This window comes from Strix uralensis, chromosome 10, assembly GCF_047716275.1.
Source record: "Strix uralensis isolate ZFMK-TIS-50842 chromosome 10, bStrUra1, whole genome shotgun sequence".
Classification (NCBI taxonomy): Eukaryota; Metazoa; Chordata; class Aves; order Strigiformes; family Strigidae; genus Strix; species Strix uralensis.
This window is the reverse complement of record NC_133981.1, coordinates 23,186,074-23,206,609: the sequence shown is the minus strand read 5'-3', so window position 1 is coordinate 23,206,609 and position 20,536 is coordinate 23,186,074. Positions and strand designations below refer to the sequence as shown.

Sequence of the window (20,536 nt, the reverse complement as noted above, 5' to 3'; positions counted from 1 at the left end):
GTCATGGAGATGAGGACTTAAATTTCTAATTCCTGGTGTTCATAGCCTTTTTGAGTTTTGGAAGACTACATGGTAGGAAGTTACAGTTTCTTTTGGTTCAAATTTCAAAAACAGAGTGCTTCAGGAGTTTACAGATAAGCAATAAGCAAGACAGAAACAGATTCTGAACTCTAGAAGATATGGCAAGAAGCTCTTAACAGAACAGAAGCTGAGTATTGCATTCATTACTTTTCTGTAATCTATTTTACATTGCATTGAGTACAAAGGTCAAACTGGTCCTATTCCCAAACTGTGGTTAGTATTCGAAATGCCTTCAAAACTTCAGATTCAAAGTCTAAGTCAGATCAGAAATTGAATTAAATAATTTAGAGAAGTGCTGATTTAGATCTTCTGTGAGTTTGTGTTTGAAAAGTACAGTATTCTTGCTTTTGTTACTAGAAAAACTGTATCAAACATGAAAAGAAAAAAAAAAGACAAAACAAAACAGCCAACCCACATGCACACTTTTAAAGTTTAAGCTTCCATAAACCTGGAAGATAGATTGGCCTGAATTTACTCAGCTTGAATGTTTATCCCAAGGTTGGTGGGTTTTGCCAGTACATTTACAGATGGTCTGTGCTAGTCTGTCCATGCAATTTGTATGCTGTGCTTGGAATTGGGTGTAAGGATGAATTTTCCTTCTGACAGGTTCTGTGATTACTCTTGTTGAATCCATCTCTAAATAAATCTGTTGTTTAAATGTGGTTCTAATGAATGATAAACGCAACATATAAGGGGCTGTTTTGGTGCCATTGAAATTCAATGGGGAAACTCCCATTAACTTCATCAGGGATTTCACTTTTTCCCTCAGGAGGGAACCAATGAACTTGGAAAACGATAGGAAGTGTGCCTGATCTTAGTATCCTTAAACTGATGGCTTTTGAAGTAATTCTGCTGTCTTACAGTTTTCAGTTATCCTTCGTTTTTGAAAATAAAGCAAACTTTGGAACTCTTGCTACAATAGCAATAAAATATTTCTTCTATGAAGTAGTTTGTGAGCTAGTCTGTTCTGACTGTTCAGAACTGGAAAGATACCATCAGAAATAAACTGCTGTCCGAAGTTGAAGGAATTGATCTGTTAACAGGATGCGTAGAACAGCCTCTTTATTCTCTACAGTTAACGGTTTCTACTCATTTGGTCAGTTTTGTGTGTCTCTTTTCTGCTAATTTTACCATGTTTTTTATAGCTTTAGATATTAGAGGTGTAGATTCAATTAAATGTGTACAACAACATGATACTAACCCAGAGAAACGTTCTTTTCAGGGATCTTTACAAAGGAAGACCTCTTCATCTTTTCTTCTGTGCCCTCTTAGTGTGTCTTTATTGCTCAGGGGTAGAAATACAGTGATTGCAGTAGACATGTTCTCACAGAAAGCTACTTAAGCAGTTGGGTTTGGGATGTGCTGAATGCCACAGCAAACCTCAAAGCTAAACACTTTAATGAAGAGACAAACCTCATTTTGTGCAATATTGTTTAGTTTCTTTAAGTAGCTTTAGGAACTTGAAGCAAACCATGTCAGTCAAGGCAGCAAAAATGTCAGTCACTGAAACCATCCTGCTCTAGAGCTCTCTGAACAAACCTTCGTCTGGGCTTATACTATAAAGATATTTCTTAGTAAATGCATTAGCATGTCATAAAAAGAATGTGTGTAAAGACATAATAACCCCAAAGTTGGGGTAACAAAATACTATATAAGGCACGCCACAAAAATAGGTGTTTTGTTATACCTTTAGGGAGTTCTTTTTCTCTATATAGGTGTTCAGCAGTAAACCTGAGTTTGACATACACATATGTAGGTAACAAACACTGTTGCTGCATTTCCTTCCCAGTATGTACACAGTGTGCATAGTGCCAGTGTACTTTGTGGGACCAGCTCGGCTGTGCATTTCTGAATGCTGCCAGTCGAGTTTCCTCTCCATCCCCCAGCTTCCTGTGGATGTGGGCTAACTCCGATATCAATTCTGATGTAACTAGCACCATGGCCAAGCACCTTGCTAAAGCCATAAGAACAGGTGGCTGATAATCTGTTTTAATTATAGTTTGTTAACATGCTTAATTTCAAAAGTGATGTGTAAAGCTGACAGGCAGTTCCAAAGGGCTTTCCATCCTGGCTTCCAAGCCTTTCTGGAGTCATACAGCCTCCAGCTCACAGGCTTTTAAATTATTTACCCAAAATTGACTTTGAAGGAAGAATTTTTTTAAAAAATAAATAATCTAAGCCTGGATGTATTAGGACTCGATAGGGGAATGGAACGTAAACGAGCCCTCGTCAGGAGCACTTTAGCTTCTGCTGATCTACAAGGAACTTTTAACAGGTGAGCTTTGGAAGTCTTGTTTTTTTTGTTCCCCTCCATTTCTTCCTGTCCCTCCATCCCACTTTTCCCCTTTTTAAAACTAAGCAGCTCCATTTATTTGTTATTTTAAGTTGCTTTTACAGTGATCAACCCTGTTATCGGGTAAACACATTTATGTGCTTTGTTAATATCCTTTCCAAATGGCCGTCATACTGAATGTGATCAGCTGGCTGTTTTGCAGATGATGCCTCCTGGTTTTTTTGGTTTTGTTTGTTGTTTTTTTACCTTGGCTGTGAAAACAAAAGCCATGCATGTGTTTAACTCTCTGATTGCTCGTAGTACCAGAGGGGACTGACAAGCTGCCTGGGCAGCTGGTAGGCCCACTTCATCATTTTAATATAAGCTAAACCCTGCTCCCACTCAGTGGTCGACATACAGCAATCTGTCTTCACAGGCTAAATTAAAAGCAGTTTTAGCATATGATTAGCTATATAATAAGACCATGCAAGGGGTGTGGAGAACAAAGCGTATAGGAAGGCAAAAAGACATGTATCCTATCATTTTGTGTTCTGTGATTCAGAAAGGAACAATCATTTTCTAAAAATTACACTCGTTCAATAGAAAGTGTTCTACACCAAGATCAATTTTGAGCAACAAAAGATGCTAAATGTTAGCCTTTAAGCTGTAGTATTGCATAGGATTTAAGCTTACGCTGTGGCTCCTTCATCAAGTGCCTCACGTGGCTACACTGTGTGAAGGACTGTAAATTCAGAGTGCCATGAGATAATGCTGCAAGAGAAGTTTCTTTCTTGCTTTTGTTTTAATTTTTCTGCTATTTAATAGCATTACTTCTTAACCTACACAGTGTCTAAATGTGCTTTCACACTGAAAAAAGACTTCTGGTACTTTGGAACTGAGATATTGAGATAATTACTTTTTCCAGCACTTGCCATGAACTTGCATAGCTTTTATAGCTGTTTCCCTCTTCAAAGTATTCCTCCGTCCTCCTTCAATATTCCCAAGCACATCTTGACTGTTCATATAATTGTTTGGAAATTCTATCAAGGCAATATTTAAATGTCAGAAACTGTAACCATGTGGCACATAGATTCCTTAGTTCCCACAGCTACAGATGTTATAAGAATGTAGTGTGTGCTGAAAATGATCATGTTATTGCACAAACTTCGTCTAGAGACTGTAGAATCTATAAATTCATGTCTATAGTTTAACGGTAAAGCAATAGTTATATATCTTATGTGATTTCTATGGCTATTTAATTATTTATATTATGGTGAGCAAGCTTTCAAACTCTTCATACAGTGAAGTTGCAGATGTTTTGTCAGCAATGGAAACTTGGGATTCTGATACTTCATCAACTGCTGGTCTCTGTTGGGTTTTGAGTTTTGAGTGGGTTTTAACAGTTTTGGGCTGCAATAAAACAAAAATTATATTTGATAGAGCAATACGCTAGAGCAGTTGCATGGTAGGGCAGGGAAGGAAAGCTCTGCTGCTGAGCAGGTTGAGGGGAAGTTTAGACCTTTGCCTTTCTGCATGCCTTTCGGAACAGCTACAGGTGCTATCAGTCCTCATAGGAATGGGTACAGTAAACTCAGAGTTGCTGTGTGTTGTGCAAAGTTTCATTTGAGAGGTTCATGAGAGTTCTGTATGATACCAAAGGTCATAAAATATGGTGCAATATGGTCCAGCTGGGATTCTGCCAAAACCTTCCCTCACATCCAGGCCTGTTCCTGAGGGGAACTCGGGGTAGGGTGTGTTGGGTTGATCTTGCACATGTTGAGGAGCGCAGAGGAATATGGCCATTTCTTTACTCCACATCTCTCCTTTGTCTCTAAACAGATTACCTAAACGAATCACAACATTTTCAGGTGGAACTAAACCAAATCAAGGAGCTAACCATAAATGTAGGTGGTCAGATTGTTTTCAGTCATGTGATTCAGGCCATTATTCCTCCACTGCGATTTAATACTGAATAGAAAGGGTGAAAAAGAAAACAAAACCAGGTATTCGCATCTGGGAGAAGTAATGCAAGCTTGGAACAGGACTCTGGAAGAAATGTGAAATGGGGAGCTGGAATGAAAGAGGTGTTTGGGGAGATCTCGCCTCTCTTGAGGAATTGAAGTGAATTATATTAAGTCCTCAGTCTTTGTTATTGAGTTAAAATGCCCTCCCTTGCCATATACTGCTTTGCAAAATGTAATCTTTCCACTGTGCTATGTTGCAGTGAAATATAATATGGATATTTTGGTGGTTTAAAGTTAAATAGTATGTTTTCAGATGGCAAATAGTTGCATCTGTGCAACAGAAGCCACAAGCAGTTATACTGCTTGACAGAGGTAAAAATTATTAATTACAGGCATTTAGTCAATCACGTATCTGCCTAGTGGAATTTATTCTGGAAATACAAAAAATGTATGGAGCTCTGAAAAATGTTTGCAGTTTAAATATTGCGTACACCCTGTAGTATAACAATTTAACTGCTCCAGAAAAGGGAGAACAGTCCGTGTGTTTGTATGTGCACATGTGCCTGTGGGTTTATATGTATCTATCAATATGTATGTGTGTATTTACATATACAACAATATGTAAAAGACTCCAGAAGAAAATCTTACTATTTCAAGGTGAGATCAAATTTGTTCAGTTCAGTGCTTTTATGACCTCCAAGCTAATGAAGTGCAAAGTCTGTGTATCATGCCTGGATATTTGACGTTTACCCTCATATATGACTTAGGCGGAAATTCTTGAGATAAAGCAGTATCTTTGAAAGCCTTTCTAGGTTAGCTCAGGGATCAAAACTGACGCCCATATGCGAGCTTGATAGGTTTGAGGAGGGCTGGGTTTCGGTTCAGGCCTGTTTCTAGTTGAAAATGTAATGAGTGGGTCAGCTGTAAAATTGAAGGAAGATGCTGTAGCATCTAAAGAGAAAATTATTTAGGGGGAATATTAAGAGTGAAATGCCACAGCTCAACAGATAGTTTAAAGAGCCAACACTACTACTGACAGTACATATCCTAAGTGTCCCTGGCTATGGGAATTACTCATGCTTTTGAACTACCATTTAAGAGCACTGCTAGCTTGATGTAAAATCCTCCATTCCATGCTCACTCCCACTCAGGAAACTTTGAGAACTTGAAGATTCAGTCCTACAGATTAGTTTTAATTCTTGAAGTAGGTTCTATTTTAATGCGGATATACATATGTAAAATTAGAAAAATTAAAACTGTGCTGCTATATCGTGCATTCAGGAGATCACATGCAGGACAAATATAAATTTTTTGAACATAGATTAAAAAAATTCGAAGATAACTTGAGCAGTAAAGTATTTGTCGTTATATGAACAGTGCATATCTTCCTAGTTTGCTAGTGAAAAAGTGAATCTGTCTGCCAGTGGAAATAGATGCAATAAAATAAAATATGCTTACAGAAGGGATGATTATAGGAACAGAAACTACCTTTATTCAAAACCGCTCAATCCTGCCCACACAGGGTGTCCCTGCAGTACTGGCTCGGCAGCCCAGTGCTCGAAATGAGACTGAAGGTGGTGCCAGTTACCCAGTAAACCCTTCTGAAACGCCCAGGCTAGCAAGTGCTCCCAAGAATTCTCTCAGTTCTTAACACGTGATGGAGTTTGTGATGAATGCATGTAATCGAACTTAAACGAAAGCAGACTTTGCCATTTTTAGTTTGTAAATTTGCTTAAAATTTAAAAATAGACACTTGATTCTTGTTTCATTTGATCTAAACATGATTTGTCAGGGGTGAGGCACATTTCATTTCCTCTGACAAAAATGAATAAAAGCTGTGCTTATGTCTATAAATCAGCCCTATCATCTTGATTCATCTGCATAATAATATGCTAAGATGCTTAAAGTTGTGGTCACATGGTTTATAAACTGTATTACTTTGTTTAGGAATATAAACTAGGGGTTGCGAATGGTTGTTATTAATTTCTGAACAGCAGTTGCTATGTTCTGATTAAGTAAAAGTCTATGCTGTTTGTGGGGCCTTTTTGTTATCTAAGTAGCTCAGGGTGATGCAAGTACCTATAAAAATCTAAGTACATACAAATGGAAAGGAGGAAGGTGACTCTGATGAATATATTATACAAGTAAGAACCTGTTCTGAATGATAAGTGAAGCAAAGGAGAGCAAATTTATGCCACCACAGTTAGAGGCAGCATTTTAAATAATAAGACAAAAAGAATTCTAATGCTATTAATTACAGGTAGTAAATTTGCCAATAAGGGCAGAAAAAGTGAATTCAACTTATTTATTGTGGTTTGGAAAACAAATTAGGAAATGTTTTCACACCTTACAAAGTAATATTTTCTAGTCTGTGTTTCCAGAAGATAAAGAGCACCTGTCAAAACAGCACATCTGGATAAATTGTATCCAAACGCTTTTAGAAGAGTTGGCCAATGAATTCCCTCCAACATGTGATATTTAATTATTTTATGGGGATGGGGAAAACAGAAGCCATCACAGTGCAAGTTAATGTAATATCCATGTTTGAGAAGAAGATAATTTAGACAATTGATAATGTGTGTGAGCCTGCTACTGATTTTTGACAGAATTATAGAACAGCCAGTATGCAACTTAATTATGTAATCCTTTATCTTTAATTGATATGGCACTTATTGCCATAAATTGAAACAGACTTGACTTCTGTTTCTAACAGACATTGTGTATGCAAGGTAGTACTGCTTACTGTGGATTTATACAGTGTGCGAGTTGTCCAAGCCAGTGGTGTCCAACCTTTTACACTGAGTACCCCATCAGCAAAAAAATGTTTGAGCATGCACTCGCAATGTACGTATATATATTTGTAAATTATATACATGTACTACTGAAGTTCTAAGATACCTTTCCACACCCCAATGGATCATGATGCAAAGTGCGTGCACCCCACTTTACGGACCACTGGTCTAAGCAACTAGAATCAACAAACCCTCTCAGTAGATGTGATTCTGATAGTTCTCAATGCATAGGTGTAAATGATTGCAGAGTAGATGAGTTTGAGTGGAGTCCTAAGGATATTACACTACATAAATTTCAATATTCTGGTAAGAAAATAGTTGTAATAGCTGTAGATGACATAAATACAGGGCCAAAGAGGACAGCTGTAGGATAGTTTGGTCTGGAGAGCACAAGCAAATGATGTCCATATTTTAATGCATTCTCATGTAAAGCTGAACGTCTGTAAACTAGGGATGAAGCTCACGCTTAGAGCAGTGGGGACTCTGTCCCAAGGAGTTGGTTCTGTAAAGGTCCAGGGAATCATGTTGGGTAATCAGCAAACTGATTAGAGGCCAACTAAGCTTCGGTAGAGACAGCATGAACTGTTATGCTCTGAATGTTTTCAGCATTTAGGAAGGCTGAAATAATTTTGGTAGCTTCTAACTTTGGAAACTGCTAGGTTTAGGATATGTTTTCAGACATCAGGACAAATTGCTGACAAGATTCCTATTTTCTGTTCTCTCTAGACAGTTTCATTAATAACTCACTGCACATATGGTGAAATTTTGTAGAGGCAATTACAGATATGACATACTGTACACATGGTTTTAGAGCGCCATGTCATCAATTGCTACTTGAAACAAATGACTTCATGGCCTGGTGGCACTCTTAGAACTGAAATCTTAAACTGCATGGTAATCCCTGGTTGAGGGTTTGAGGACAGTTTTTCTTTTTTTCTAATAATTTACTGACAAATCAAAGTATCCCTTATTACTGCTTAAGACCAGGCTTTACTAGCTGCCAAGCTAAAACAAAACTGTCTAATTAGAATAAATAAAGTGTTTCTAGCTGTAATGAAGATGTGCAAATGCCTGGAGAATTCTAACTTAACTGTTAGTGAAGAGCCTGGTAGTGTACCAGGCCCATGATCCCCTGTGCAATGGAAGTTTTTACATTTGAGCAGGACTGTGTTGCTTTAGTCCCTCCGAGCATAGACCTGCACATCACACTTTTGCGTTGCAAGGATGATGTGGTGGACAGACACTGCAAGGATTTGATCTCTGTGTGTTCTAGATATTTGTGTAAAATAATGTTACGCTCCAAGTGCCAGATTTCACTGTTGCCTTATATGTGCACGCAGAAAGGACTTGGTGCAAGCAGGCAGCATGGCAAGTTCCTTATTTCCTCTTTGGTAATTTTTAAAACTTGCTTTTTAAAACATTGTGCATTAGGCACCTGAGATGCAAACTGCCAGTTGTACTATGGATATCTGTTTCTGACGACTCACTGCCTCCACTGTAGTTTTTGTGGTATCTTTATGTATATAGCTGTGATTTGTGCAGAGCTTGCACCTGCTTTGCAGAAGTACAAACTAATTCCATTTTCTGATAAAGAGCAGTCTGTGGGCAGAGTGCTGGTTTAGAGCCTCCCATTTCATTGCCATACTCCGTAATGGGCTTTCTCTGTCATTATCTGAGCTTTCTCCATCACTAAAAAGGGGCCTAATATCTTTCTCATACCTTATATTAATTCTGAACATCCCAACCCAAATCGTTTAACACCAAGTTTAAGCATTGCTAACTTTAATTGTTTACATCAGTATGTCACTATAAAAAAGAAAAAAAAAAAATCCTCTCGGAGATCCTGAGAAGTTTGATATGACCGTAAAGATGCTGACACTGAAGTGCTGTTATTAGTGGTCGTGGCACCAGATGTTAGAAATACGCATCTATGTGTGATGTGTGCTTTGCTGTCAATTCAGTTTTCTCCTAACATCATAAAGAAGTTAACACTTATTACCTTTCTCAATATTCACAACAGAATAGGTTTCCTACTGTGAAAACATTGGCAAGTTGCTGGTCTTGCTGATTCATACACCAATGAAAAAGCTTTTTGAAGAGCATGAAGGGAAGATTAATGCTATTCTTTTGCTAAAGGTAGGGAGAGGCTGCAGATTTTGCAAACTCATCACAGAACCATTTTCAATAATATTTTTTTAGTGCGGCCGTTTCACTTTTCTTTGTACATCTTGCAATGATATTCAGTTTTCTACTGACACGCTTGATATCTTCTGTAAGAAAATGAAGTTACAGGTCATGTAGAGTTAATTGGGAACCGAGTTATTTCCATAGGCTACATAAAGAGCACCATTGGGAAACAAAAATAGAAAAGCTGCCCTAATGTTCATTTCAGACCTGGACTTTTTGAAGAGCATTGACTTCTGTCCTTTGAAGGCTACACGAGGCTGAAGGATGGCTGTTTGAAGTGATCCCTTGTGGGATTTTGAAAATATGTCTACAGCAAAGTGTAGTGAGCTGACATAATGAGATGGCACCAGACCAATCTTACCTTTATCTTGTTAACATAAATACCCTTTTTAAAATACATATATTTTTAAGAACTGTGAATTAGCATAAATCTTCCTGTATTTCTATGCTTCAACTGACTATTTGGCGTGTTAGTAGGAGGGGTTTTTAAAGCTGACCCGATTCCAAAACAAAGAATAAATTCCTTTTTGCTGTGTATCTCGAGCGTTTGTCATGATCTGGCTCTTTTACTTGATTCAGCAAAGCTCTAAGCACATGCATACAACCAAATATACGTAAATGAGTAGTACAGACAAAGGAAAATTAGGTACTTTCTTTAGTAGCTTACTGAATTTATGTATAACACCAAGTTTCTTAAAAGCAATTTTAGGAAGAAAGAACTGGTAAAACAATAAAACATTTTTTTTCTAACAGATCAATCTAAAGAATTGATCTTTTTAATCAGTATAACAACTGGAAGAGCTATATATATATATATGCTGGATTGATGGATTATAAAGCCCACTCATCAAGAGGGAAATGGAAAATATGTTGTTCTTCCTGTCCCATTTGTCATGCTGGTATTTATTTCCAAAGAGTGTTTACTCCTTTGGAAAGAGCACAACAGCTTGAAAATCATCAATGTCTGTATTTTCTTTTCAAAATACACTGAATATTTTTTAGCAACAGCTCCGTGTCTATCCTCTATCAAAGTTCATTCTGGGTCTTTCCTGGTGCACAGATGCACCTCGTGAAATCCCTTCATGCAGGCAAAGCACGATGCTATGATATAGCATTTATGGGAAAATGGGTGTATGGGTGATGCAGGAAAGGGGACCCATGTACATGAATGTATGCTAAACTCATGAAGGCCTGGGGCTTTTATTAGACCCCCAGTCTGGTGTCCAGCCCTTCCATCCATTGATAGGAGGAGGCTGAAAGAATGATGTTTGCTGAGGCCAAACCTATTCCTGACACTTGTAAGAAGTAAATCATGGCGAAAGATACTGCTGGGTTATTAATAGCAATTGAAAGCAGCAGCAATTACGGGAGGGTAAGACTGAAATGGGACTCCCTGGGCTATCAGCACTAATCCCTTCTACTTCAGGCAAGCATGTTCTATGTTTTCTTCTCATAATCCAGTCATTTTCCACAGTTTTTCTGCTCATAGAGCTAGAAATCTTTTTATTTCTGTTTTAATTCAGTTTCAACTTACGCACATTTCTTCTTGTGCCAACACTAATTTTTCATTTCTGGTCCATATGCTCACCCCACCAGTATGCATTGAAAAAGCAATTCTTAATCTTCAGGGCTCTGTCAGTCTCAGCGAGCCAATCTTTTGCAGTCCAGAGTTGCCAGAGAAGCTTTCCATTTCTTCAGTCATCCAAAGAGGCCACCTTTGCACCCAGGGCAAAGTTTGATTTACTTTTCCTTAAATTTGGAAGATCAGTGCAGCTATTCTAGTTGAGGTCTCACCTGTGTTTTAAACGCGTATCGGTGAAGAACAGACATGGTGATTAAGTTTAAATAAGCAGCAAGAGCAGCCAGTGTTCCCAGAGGGAAGCAACTTGGTGCAAGTGTCTTGCTGGAGAACTGGAGGCAGCTGACAAATGAGGTGACTGCTACACTGTTTTCTGTGGCTTCCAGTAGAATGGTTTCTTGCCAGCTTGCCTTTTGGCAGTCTGACATGAGTATCTTTAGGTTTTTTAATGCCTAACTTGCAGGCTTTTCCTTACATCCCTGCATCTTGGATTGACAGTTATACTGAAAAAAGAAACAAACCCTTCCCCACGGCACGTAATTTTTACAACTACTAGTTTGATGATTCCAGTAAAGGTACCAGGTAATACACCTTAAAATCCCTGTAGTAATATTATCCTGCCTTATCTGTTTCGCTCAGATTTTTAGTGCTGTGGGATATCTGCCAGGGAAGTACAATAAACACATAATAAACTGTAGGAACTGCAGGAACTGTATATATGTACATGTACATACGCACTTATTTAGAAATGCAATCTTTCTTCACTTTAGATTTTAAGAATTGAAGTCCTGAAGAACTCTGGAAAGAAATTTGGTCTTTTGCTCCAAAGCATCTCCTTTTATCCAAGGAGGTGGTGCATAGCGTTAGCACAGAAGATATACAACTCTGTTGCTGCAGTCTGCTCTTGAAAGAGTTTCTGCTGATGTACTCGACCCTTGTGAGGTTTTTCGAACGGAGAGGAACGCTTTAAAGAGATGCTGACATTATCATTAGCCAGCAAGTGGAAGGGAAAACTGTGGTCAGAAAATACAGGCTGCTGCTTAACTTTTCTATAACATAGGCAGGTGACAGAGTAAGTCTGTGACTGGTTTTGGTTGGCAACTTCTAATACCAAAAAGTCAAATGCCAGTTGTGTTTGAATGACAAACTGGTCATACTTGTTAAATTTGCCAGACCTCCCAAGTTGGATCACGTATATAGAGATATGACTGCCTAGACCCCAAGGCCATCTTTCTGTGAGGTAAATAATGCCATTTTGAATAGTTCAAAAGAATATAAAGCGCCTTTTTTGATTTGTAGAGCCCATGTTTAAGTGTCATGTGTATACAAGTAATTTCATTGTACTTGGCAATGCGTTAGGTGTACAACTTGTGGCTGCTGTAGTTTCTATAGGAATTCGTAGAACTGCTACGTATTTGTAGATGAGTAACATGCTATTCTGCTTTCTTACACTTCAAATAGATTAAAACAGAAAGGCTAATTGACAAATGGTCTGGAGCCTAGACGCCAAGTCATTACTTAATTTGTCTAACAAACCCACCATATAGTCTGTGGCAAGATACAGTGCTTTTTGATTACTCTTCTCTACAGGGTACAACTGAACTGATCTCAGAAGGAAATGGCTCTTTTTATACATATTGTCATCTCTACCTTTGTAAACATAGATTCTGTTGCCAGACCATGGGATTACATTTGTTATGTGATCTCTGATCTCATAGATTAGGTCCTTTAACATATTATCTTATGTTGTATGTAATGTAACTATTGAAAAATTAATCAAGTTGTTGTCTTAAGCTTTTGGGAGGGAGGGTGAGGAGTTAAAAGCCCATCAGCCAGAAAACACAAAGTGTTCTGGTGAAGTAAGGAGCACTTTAACTACCTGCTTCATCTGTGCTTTAACCAATTTTGGTATTGACGGAAATACTCTTTTTTGGTGATTTTTTTAATAGTTTTTAATTATAATGCACTGAAACTGATGTTTCTAAAAATAACTTATATGTCATAACTTGTACATGTTATTAGGCATGTGAAGGGCTGTTCCTGAAAGGAGGGGGAATACAGCTTAGTGAGCAGTCTGCATGCAATTTGGGGAGATAGGAAGTGGAATTCTAAGTACTTTTCAAATAAAGAAATTTTCAGATTTCTTTAGCTCTATTTTCCTAGCTTTTCCTTTTTGTAAAGATGGAAAGAGACCATCTCTCCTTTACTTAGTAGGAGGGGGAAAAGGGTTATTTAAAGTTATTTAAAGTGAATACAAATTAATTATTATACCAAGGATTGAAAGTCAAGAGACATCAGTTCTATTTCTAGCTTTGCGGCTGGCTCATAATTGCTCTTTGGCAAGCGATGTCATAATGTGACGCACATTTAAATGGGCTCTGCCTCCTAAAACAAGCAGTTCTTGGTCCTGTGCTACACAAGCTGTAGTGCTAGTGTGTGAGGCCGGGCCATAAACCAGATAGGGGAACTGGTCCAGCTGGAAACCCACCCCCTCCTCCCCATCCCCCCCCCAAAAAAAACACCAAAAAAGTGGTGGTGGAGAAAGAGGTGGGTATTTCTTCTGCTGGAACAGCTGCCTGATCCATGTCATTGTGCAACAGCTCAAACATGCCAGCAGGAGACATGTCAAAATGTTAACCTTACTGCATCTCGTACGCCTTATCTGGAAAAGGGGGAAGAAAATATTTGAAAATATTTTCTTCAAAATATTTCTCTTTTAGATAACGTGGCTTCCTTGAACTACACAAGACTCTGGTCAAGTCAAACAATCCAAATAATTGTCCAGCAAAGCAAAAGCTATCTACAAAGTTTTGACCTTGAGTAGACATAAGGACTGCAATTCTCCATCAATCACTTGGTGGGATAAAAATTGTGTTACTTTTAAACTACCCTGTAGTAGACAAAAACGTCCTGCTTTTAATATGCACATAATAATAAACCACCCAAGATGAAGGTATTACCACACACTCATCCTGGGTGGCTAGACTATTGTCTTCCAAATCATAATGAGGTATAACTGATTTTGTTGCAATCTATTGAACTTTGGTAGTCTTTTGACTGCTGGGCCTTCTGTTGAAATAAGTCAAGCCCAGAATACATAAGTGCTTCAGTTGTTTACAGAAGTAATGCTGTTTGTAAGAAAATATAAGAATTTATGTTGAACTTTACTTTTTTTTAATTGTAGGGCGGTATTTTCCTTGCATGTTTTTTCTTTGGGCTATTCTTTATCTGAGTCTCCCTTTTCTAAGCAAATTAGTTTTTAAAAACGAAGACTGAAAATCTCAACAACAAAAAAAAGCAAATCTGGGTGATTCGGATTCAAAAACTTCTTTTCAAGTCAGTGTGATGTACCCTGTATGAAAGAGATGAGCTGCTTTTTGCAAATTGGACCTTGGATAATTGATTTTATTATGAACCTCATTCTTTGTAATATGCTTATCTCATTTAGTCACAGTTGACTATTAAGATTTTATATCAATCATGACTCTATATTCATGGGTTACAGGTTCTACAGATGATTTTCTGTAACATGGATTTTGGACCAGTTCTGAGGAGATACAAATGAACAGTCTGTGCTGGGACACCCTAACAAGCTTTAGTTAGAGAGAGAGAGAGAGAGAGAGAGAGGTCTTGGCAATTAAATCTAGATTTTGCTCTTTAGTTGCCATAGGTGTAGAAGAAAAAAAGAATAGAAAAGATTAAATAACTGGAAACTGGGCAAAAGGATCAAATTCACCTTTTCTTGAGTGAATAGTCATATTGAAATGGCATATTTCTGTATGCAAGACACAAGGAGGTAGCCTAACATTATCTTGTATTGGAAGCACCTCATAATGCAGCTAAAATAGATGCCCTCCTTCATTAATAAATAAAGCATAACAATAATTGATCTGTTCCAAACATAGCTACCAAGATGGTTAGTTCAAGTGGAAGGAAAAATCAAAGGAAATCAGTAGCATCAGCAGTAACTTCAATTCTTGGGGAGCACTTAAGGTGTGGTACCTGCAAGAAAAGTTGATTAAAATCTTCCAAAAGCCCTGGGGAGAAGAGACAAGAAGCCAGGAGCAAATGAAACGTGACAGGGAAGCACCCTGTGGGAAGGCAGAAGTAGCAAGAATGGAAAAGGCACCAGTGTGGAACAACAGTGAAAAATCACCTGAGATTTTAGTGTAAATGAGCTCTGTAGCCCCGTAAGGTGAAAGATTGGGAGCTAAGATTTGTGAAAGCTAAGCATTGGATCAGGGACTGTAAACCAGACAATGCTCCCACAGGTGGAAGGAGAGAATCCATGGAACTACCCTTCTTGGGGAGATACTGGAGCATGGAAAGATGAGGAAGGAAGAATGGTTCACTGAGGATGATCAGCCTCAGTACGAAAGAACTAAGTAGAAATCAACCAAATAACAGAGGTTAAATCCTTGCAAAAGACTTGGATATTTAGAAACATGGTCTTTTTGCATTAAGTCAGATATAAATACCTAATTGGTAGCTCCCCATTTAAATTATGCTGCACTGAAAACGTTATCAGATAACTATTTGATCCATTTCTTTCACTATATTTGTGTCTACATCTAAATCTGCTCTATCTTTCAAATTATATTTTTTTTTCTATGGTTCTGATGGTGTTTCTATTAATCTCAGGCGGGTTTGTTTTATTTATGATTACTCTGATCATAGCATGTAATGACTGCAGTCAGGCTTGTCTTCATTGTCTCTTATCCTCCCCTAAATGTATGCCCTGCCAGCAATTAAGCTTCCAATTGGGAAATAAGGAGAATGTGGTTGAGACTGCATCACTGAAGAAATGAACGTATATCAAATAAACTACAGCAAAATGACAAAAAGTGTCTCTCCAAGGCCAGCAATGATAATGTTACTAGTGACTGAGACAGCCGCTGACTAAAAGAAGCCAATGGCTTTACCCATAAATGGACAAATTGATTTCTTTCTCTGGAAAGGGAATATCGTTCCAAACAACGGGGGTACGAATCATTCTCGCACATGAGAAATGCCCCCCATCACCCTTACCATACACTGCAGGTAATAAAGTGTCTTTAAAAATGTAGTTACTAACATGCATAAGGAGAGCAGGGTACAAACTCCAACTGGCATCTGGATTATTCTGCTGGCAAACTGTTAACAGCTGTTTAGCATTTGAAGATGTACTACTTGTTTGTGGTTTATTTTTAATGAAGGAATGAGCTGTGCAGCAATTCTCCATTTTTAACCAAAAGTCTTGCCTCTGATGGTTTTTTTGCCTCAGTTTCCCCACCTTTGAAATACACTCAGTAATAAAATCTATTGCCTCCTTCAGTCAGCTGTTGTAATGGTCAGCAGCTTGTTCTCTGAAGTGTAAAAGCTTTTATACCATTTCGGATGTAATAGCACCACAAGAGTCGTTGTCTGCAGAACAGGTTTTACTGAAGTACAACCTCAAACCTCAGGAGGGGAAAGCAAAAGGTACAAAGGTATCTTCAGCAGCACGCTTTGCCTTTGCCGCTTCCGCGGAGCTCACTGCTACACCCCCACAGCACATGGTTTAAGTCTGGTCTCTAGTCATTCACTATTTCTACTGCAACTTAAATGGCCAGTATGAAAAAAAAAAAAAAAATTATGTAAGGTACAGTATACATTTGTCTCTGTTTCCCAAAGACATTAGTTCACATGTAGCCCAGCACTGACAGTGTTTTGTTTCATTTCCCAATAGTTTTTTCTCTTTGCTGACTAGCTGGAAGGTGTCAGTGGTGTCAGGAACTCATTACTGATTTCACAGAAAGCAGCAATGAAGTCATCTTACTTGATGTTCTTTTATATCTCCATTGCTAGTGCTAAGTTACTGCCAACAATATAGCTAAAACTGCTGTATCTGTCCTCTAATTTCAAATCTTCTGTGTAGTTATTTCTTCCCACTTGACTGGGCATTATTCTAAAGGTAGTTGAAATCACACTGTATGTGACAGCACATACAGGTTACCTTCAGCTCTGTTTTGGCAGTCAGTAATCCAGAACAGAAAAAATTTGGTTTGAATTTATCTTAAAAATTAAATCGTGTGAGATCATGGTGAAAAAATGGTAATCAAAATACCATACTCTGAGAGCCAATTAGTTTCTCTCCTGTAACTTTTAGAGGCCACAGTTGTACCCAGCAGGTAACATTTACATAGAGTTTATCTGCTTTTATTAATATGCTTACATAATATATAGGAAAGATTTTGTGAATTCGTGAAGGCGCCAAGACCTTTTGCAGTTGTATCTATGAGTTAAAAAACCATTCTTGTCAGGTGCTAGAACCAGGAAGCCTTGCACTTTACCTCCAATCTAGTAAATCCATTCCGTTCATAGTAACTTTTAGGCCAGACACTGCAGTGCTAAATTAGCTAGACCAAGCTGGCATATTTTGGCATGTTTTGGTTCTGGAATGCAATCTGTTGTACTGGAGGACAAAGGCGATGTCTGACTATGATCCAACGTTCAAGACTAAGTTTTCCCAACAAAACAAGTGTGCTTAGTGGGTGTTAGGATTGGTTGGTCTCCTTTTGCCTTTGTGTAGATCACAGCAGTGGTCACTGATAGCACAGCAGGTACATTGGCTCGCATGATTGCAAGACTGCTTGTAGACAAGGCAATGCTTTTATAAAATGTGTTCCTGTTGGGGAAAAACTTGGAATTGCTTCTTTAGCATGTGTTAAAATATAAAATAACACACGCTGTGTGTTTTGTATATGCATATGCATGACTGAGGCGGTGTCAAGAGGGCTTGTAGATGGATTTTGTTCAGTGGCTAAACAGAACCAAAATTGTCCATCTGGCACCTTTCACAATCCTGGAGGCAGCAGGCACGCAAAGTGTAAACTATACAGATGAATTGTCCAAGTCCAAATGGAGAAAGGAAGCATAATGCATTTAAGATTAATGCCCTTTTAGCTGCAAATTGCAATCTGCGTCCATTCAAGGCAAAGCTTCCTGGCACGTTATCTTGTCTAAGGGTCTGGTTTGGGACAAGGATAATTCTGATAAATGCAAATGAGTATTTCCATGACTTTACAGAGGTAAATAAAAGTAGGATCAGATATTACATGATCGTGACCTTTTTCTGCTTTAACTTTCAGGGAGACTTACCTGAGAGGTGCTAGACTTTTAGCTCGTATAAGAGGGGCAAATGATGCTATGTAAAGCAAACCGACCGTTTTAGTGTCATTCATGCAACTTTTATCAGTATTTCTGTGAACACTCCTTTTCCTGGGACCACAGAGCCCTTTTGGCTTCCTCATGCTTTGACTACTTTTCTCATGCATCTGTGCCTAATCCCAGGTGTCTGAGCTCCGCAGTACGGTGTTTTCTGTCTCTGAAGGTCAAAATCCTCATAGTGACATCACAACTGATTTGCGTTAAAACAGGCTGAGGTCACTGAACTATTAGAAGGTTTCAAGTAGAAAACATGAGGAAAAGTAAATTGACTCTTATGAAACAATGACCTCCTCCATCTCCCAAAACAACTTAAGCAGTGGGGTAAAAATAACACAAAGAAATGAAGCTGTTCCCAGGGTTTAAAACTGGTCAGACTTGCAGCTCCTGGGGTCTAACAGGGTAGAAGGATGAATGCCTTCTTCCAGTCAGCCTCTAGCCAGCTAATTAGACAACTTCATACCAGAAGATTTCTTCCTAGCTCCAGCTGGTCTTGAAGCACGCAAGCTTGATAGTCTTTTTTTTATTTTATTATTGTGAGGTAATATAAACTGTTCTTACCAATATGCATTTCAGTAATATTTTGCGCTTATTCAGCATCTTTGCATTGAAAATCTCAGAAGTGCTTAACAGAATGGAGTGAAAATTATCTCCAGTTTTTTCACAGGGAAAGCTGAAGCAAGATTTTAAGGACTTCTGGTGTGGCTTTTAGAGAGGCGGCAGACTCATATTTTGGATTTTTGGTTTTTATCTTCTTTCCCCCTGCTCTTTTTTTACCCCTGTACTGGAAAGCCATTCCAGAGGCTGTGATGCAGGGCCTGGGTGCAGGAGGTTGCTTAGCCTGCATAATCCTCCATTCACTGGGAGGCTCTGCATAAGATTTTGGTTTGTGTATGCTTTGACCTTGAACCCTGGAAGAGAGAGCTTTCTGTTATTTGATGACAAATTACATGACAAAGATGATGGAGTCACACGGCAGGGAAACGGTCACAGATCACTTTTATGCAGAAATGTGCTGAGGAGTGTCTCTCTGGACATGCTGTCTTCTAACAGAATGATCTCGTGTAGGGAGGCAGTAAAGAGAGTGGTTGCACTGGAGGTCTTGGACTTATGCTGAAGGACTGCTTGGGAATGATGAAGAAAGTGAGATAGGAGGCCAACACAGAGGTGTGCTCGTATACCCTTTTAGTCCCTCTATTTCCTGTCCTAGTTGAATTATCTTCTTAATGTTTTTGTATGGCCATGTCTACATGTTGGAAACAGTGATTGCTCACAGCCATCACTACAGTGAGCTCACTTGGCTGCGGAAGGAATTTGTCCGAAAATGCACGTCAGCACTCTAGCCCTTTGAACGCGCTATTTCTGTCTCATAAAAAGCATCCGCTTCGTACATCCCTGCAGAGGTGAACCGAAAGGTTGGGGTGATACAAGGGAGTGTGTGGGGAGGAGCGAGTCCCCATGTCAGCAAACCACGAAGATCTCCGGTCAGTGAGGAGGTACCATGGGAGAGTGAGTGTGCAAAATAGGGAAGGAGGCTGAACAGCCTACAGATGACATCCGTGGTTTGATAATAGGGGGGGGGTGAGATTGACAGCCTGATGTGACAGTCTGGTTTTCAGATACCTTGTGATTTACTGTATGGTATGGTTTGTTACAAGGGGAAAACCTTGTCTGTCTACCCTGAATTACAGTTAACTTCTGCTGTGTACTTCCCAGTTCTTGAAAGAGCTTCCAGTCCTCCTCTGTTGACAGACTCTTTAAAAGTAACCATTAGTAATACTGTCCCAGAAAACAAATACAGTGGAAGGAAATAAAGTAGTTTTATGATCAGAGGAGTCTGGCAAGTAAGAAGTGTAGCAGTACACGGTAACTCTTTCTCAGATTTGGGAAAAGGATTGTTAAAAACCCTTGGACTCCAAGTTCAGTCCAGCCAAACTCAGCATTTCCATCCCAAACAGGGACAGTGACACTTCCTTACCTCTCAGGCTAAATACAGTCAGTAGCATTATGCAGTCAGATGCTGTCATACATGTGCTATACAGATCTCTGACAAGTAGGAAAAGCTGCATGTAGTCCTTCATGTATTATTTCTATTTATTTTGCTGCTAATATAAAGCTCCTAATCTACCACTACATCTATATGCAAAAGTAGTTGAGAAATATTTGTTCCAAAATTTACCTTTTCAAGGGATATCAACTCCTCTGGCAAAATAGGGGAAAAGATCTGGCATTTGGTTGAGCAGATCCTGGTTTACTTTTTTTCATTACGTATCTGTGATTTGCTGCTGTGTGAACCATGGCAACTAGGGAGCAGTAGTTGGGGCTGGCTTGGCAGTATTTGTCAGTACTGAGACTATTCTAAAGAGCACATGAACTTAAGTAAAAGCTTATCTCAAGTTTCATGTACTAGATGGAAACAGTGTTGCTTTTTTGTGTAATTTATGATTTTAAAACCTAAACTACTTTGGGCTGCCCT

The 20,536-nt window shown here is 38.7% G+C and overlaps 1 protein-coding gene across 17 annotated transcripts in view; it reads left to right on the top strand.

The window, feature by feature from the left end:
- IQSEC1 (IQ motif and Sec7 domain ArfGEF 1) overlaps positions 1 to 20,536 on the top strand; it is a 356,789-nt gene that overhangs the window by 228,798 nt on the left and 107,455 nt on the right. Inside the window, exon 1 of one of the 17 annotated variants that reach the window (XM_074879787.1) lies at positions 2,162 to 2,356. The exons of the other annotated variants lie outside the window; for them this stretch is intronic. Within the exon in view, the coding sequence (XP_074735888.1) occupies positions 2,289 to 2,356 (68 nt within the window). The 5' untranslated portion in view covers positions 2,162 to 2,288. Of the gene's footprint in view, positions 1 to 2,161; positions 2,357 to 20,536 lie in introns of those variants that run through there. 17 annotated transcript variants of the gene reach the window in all.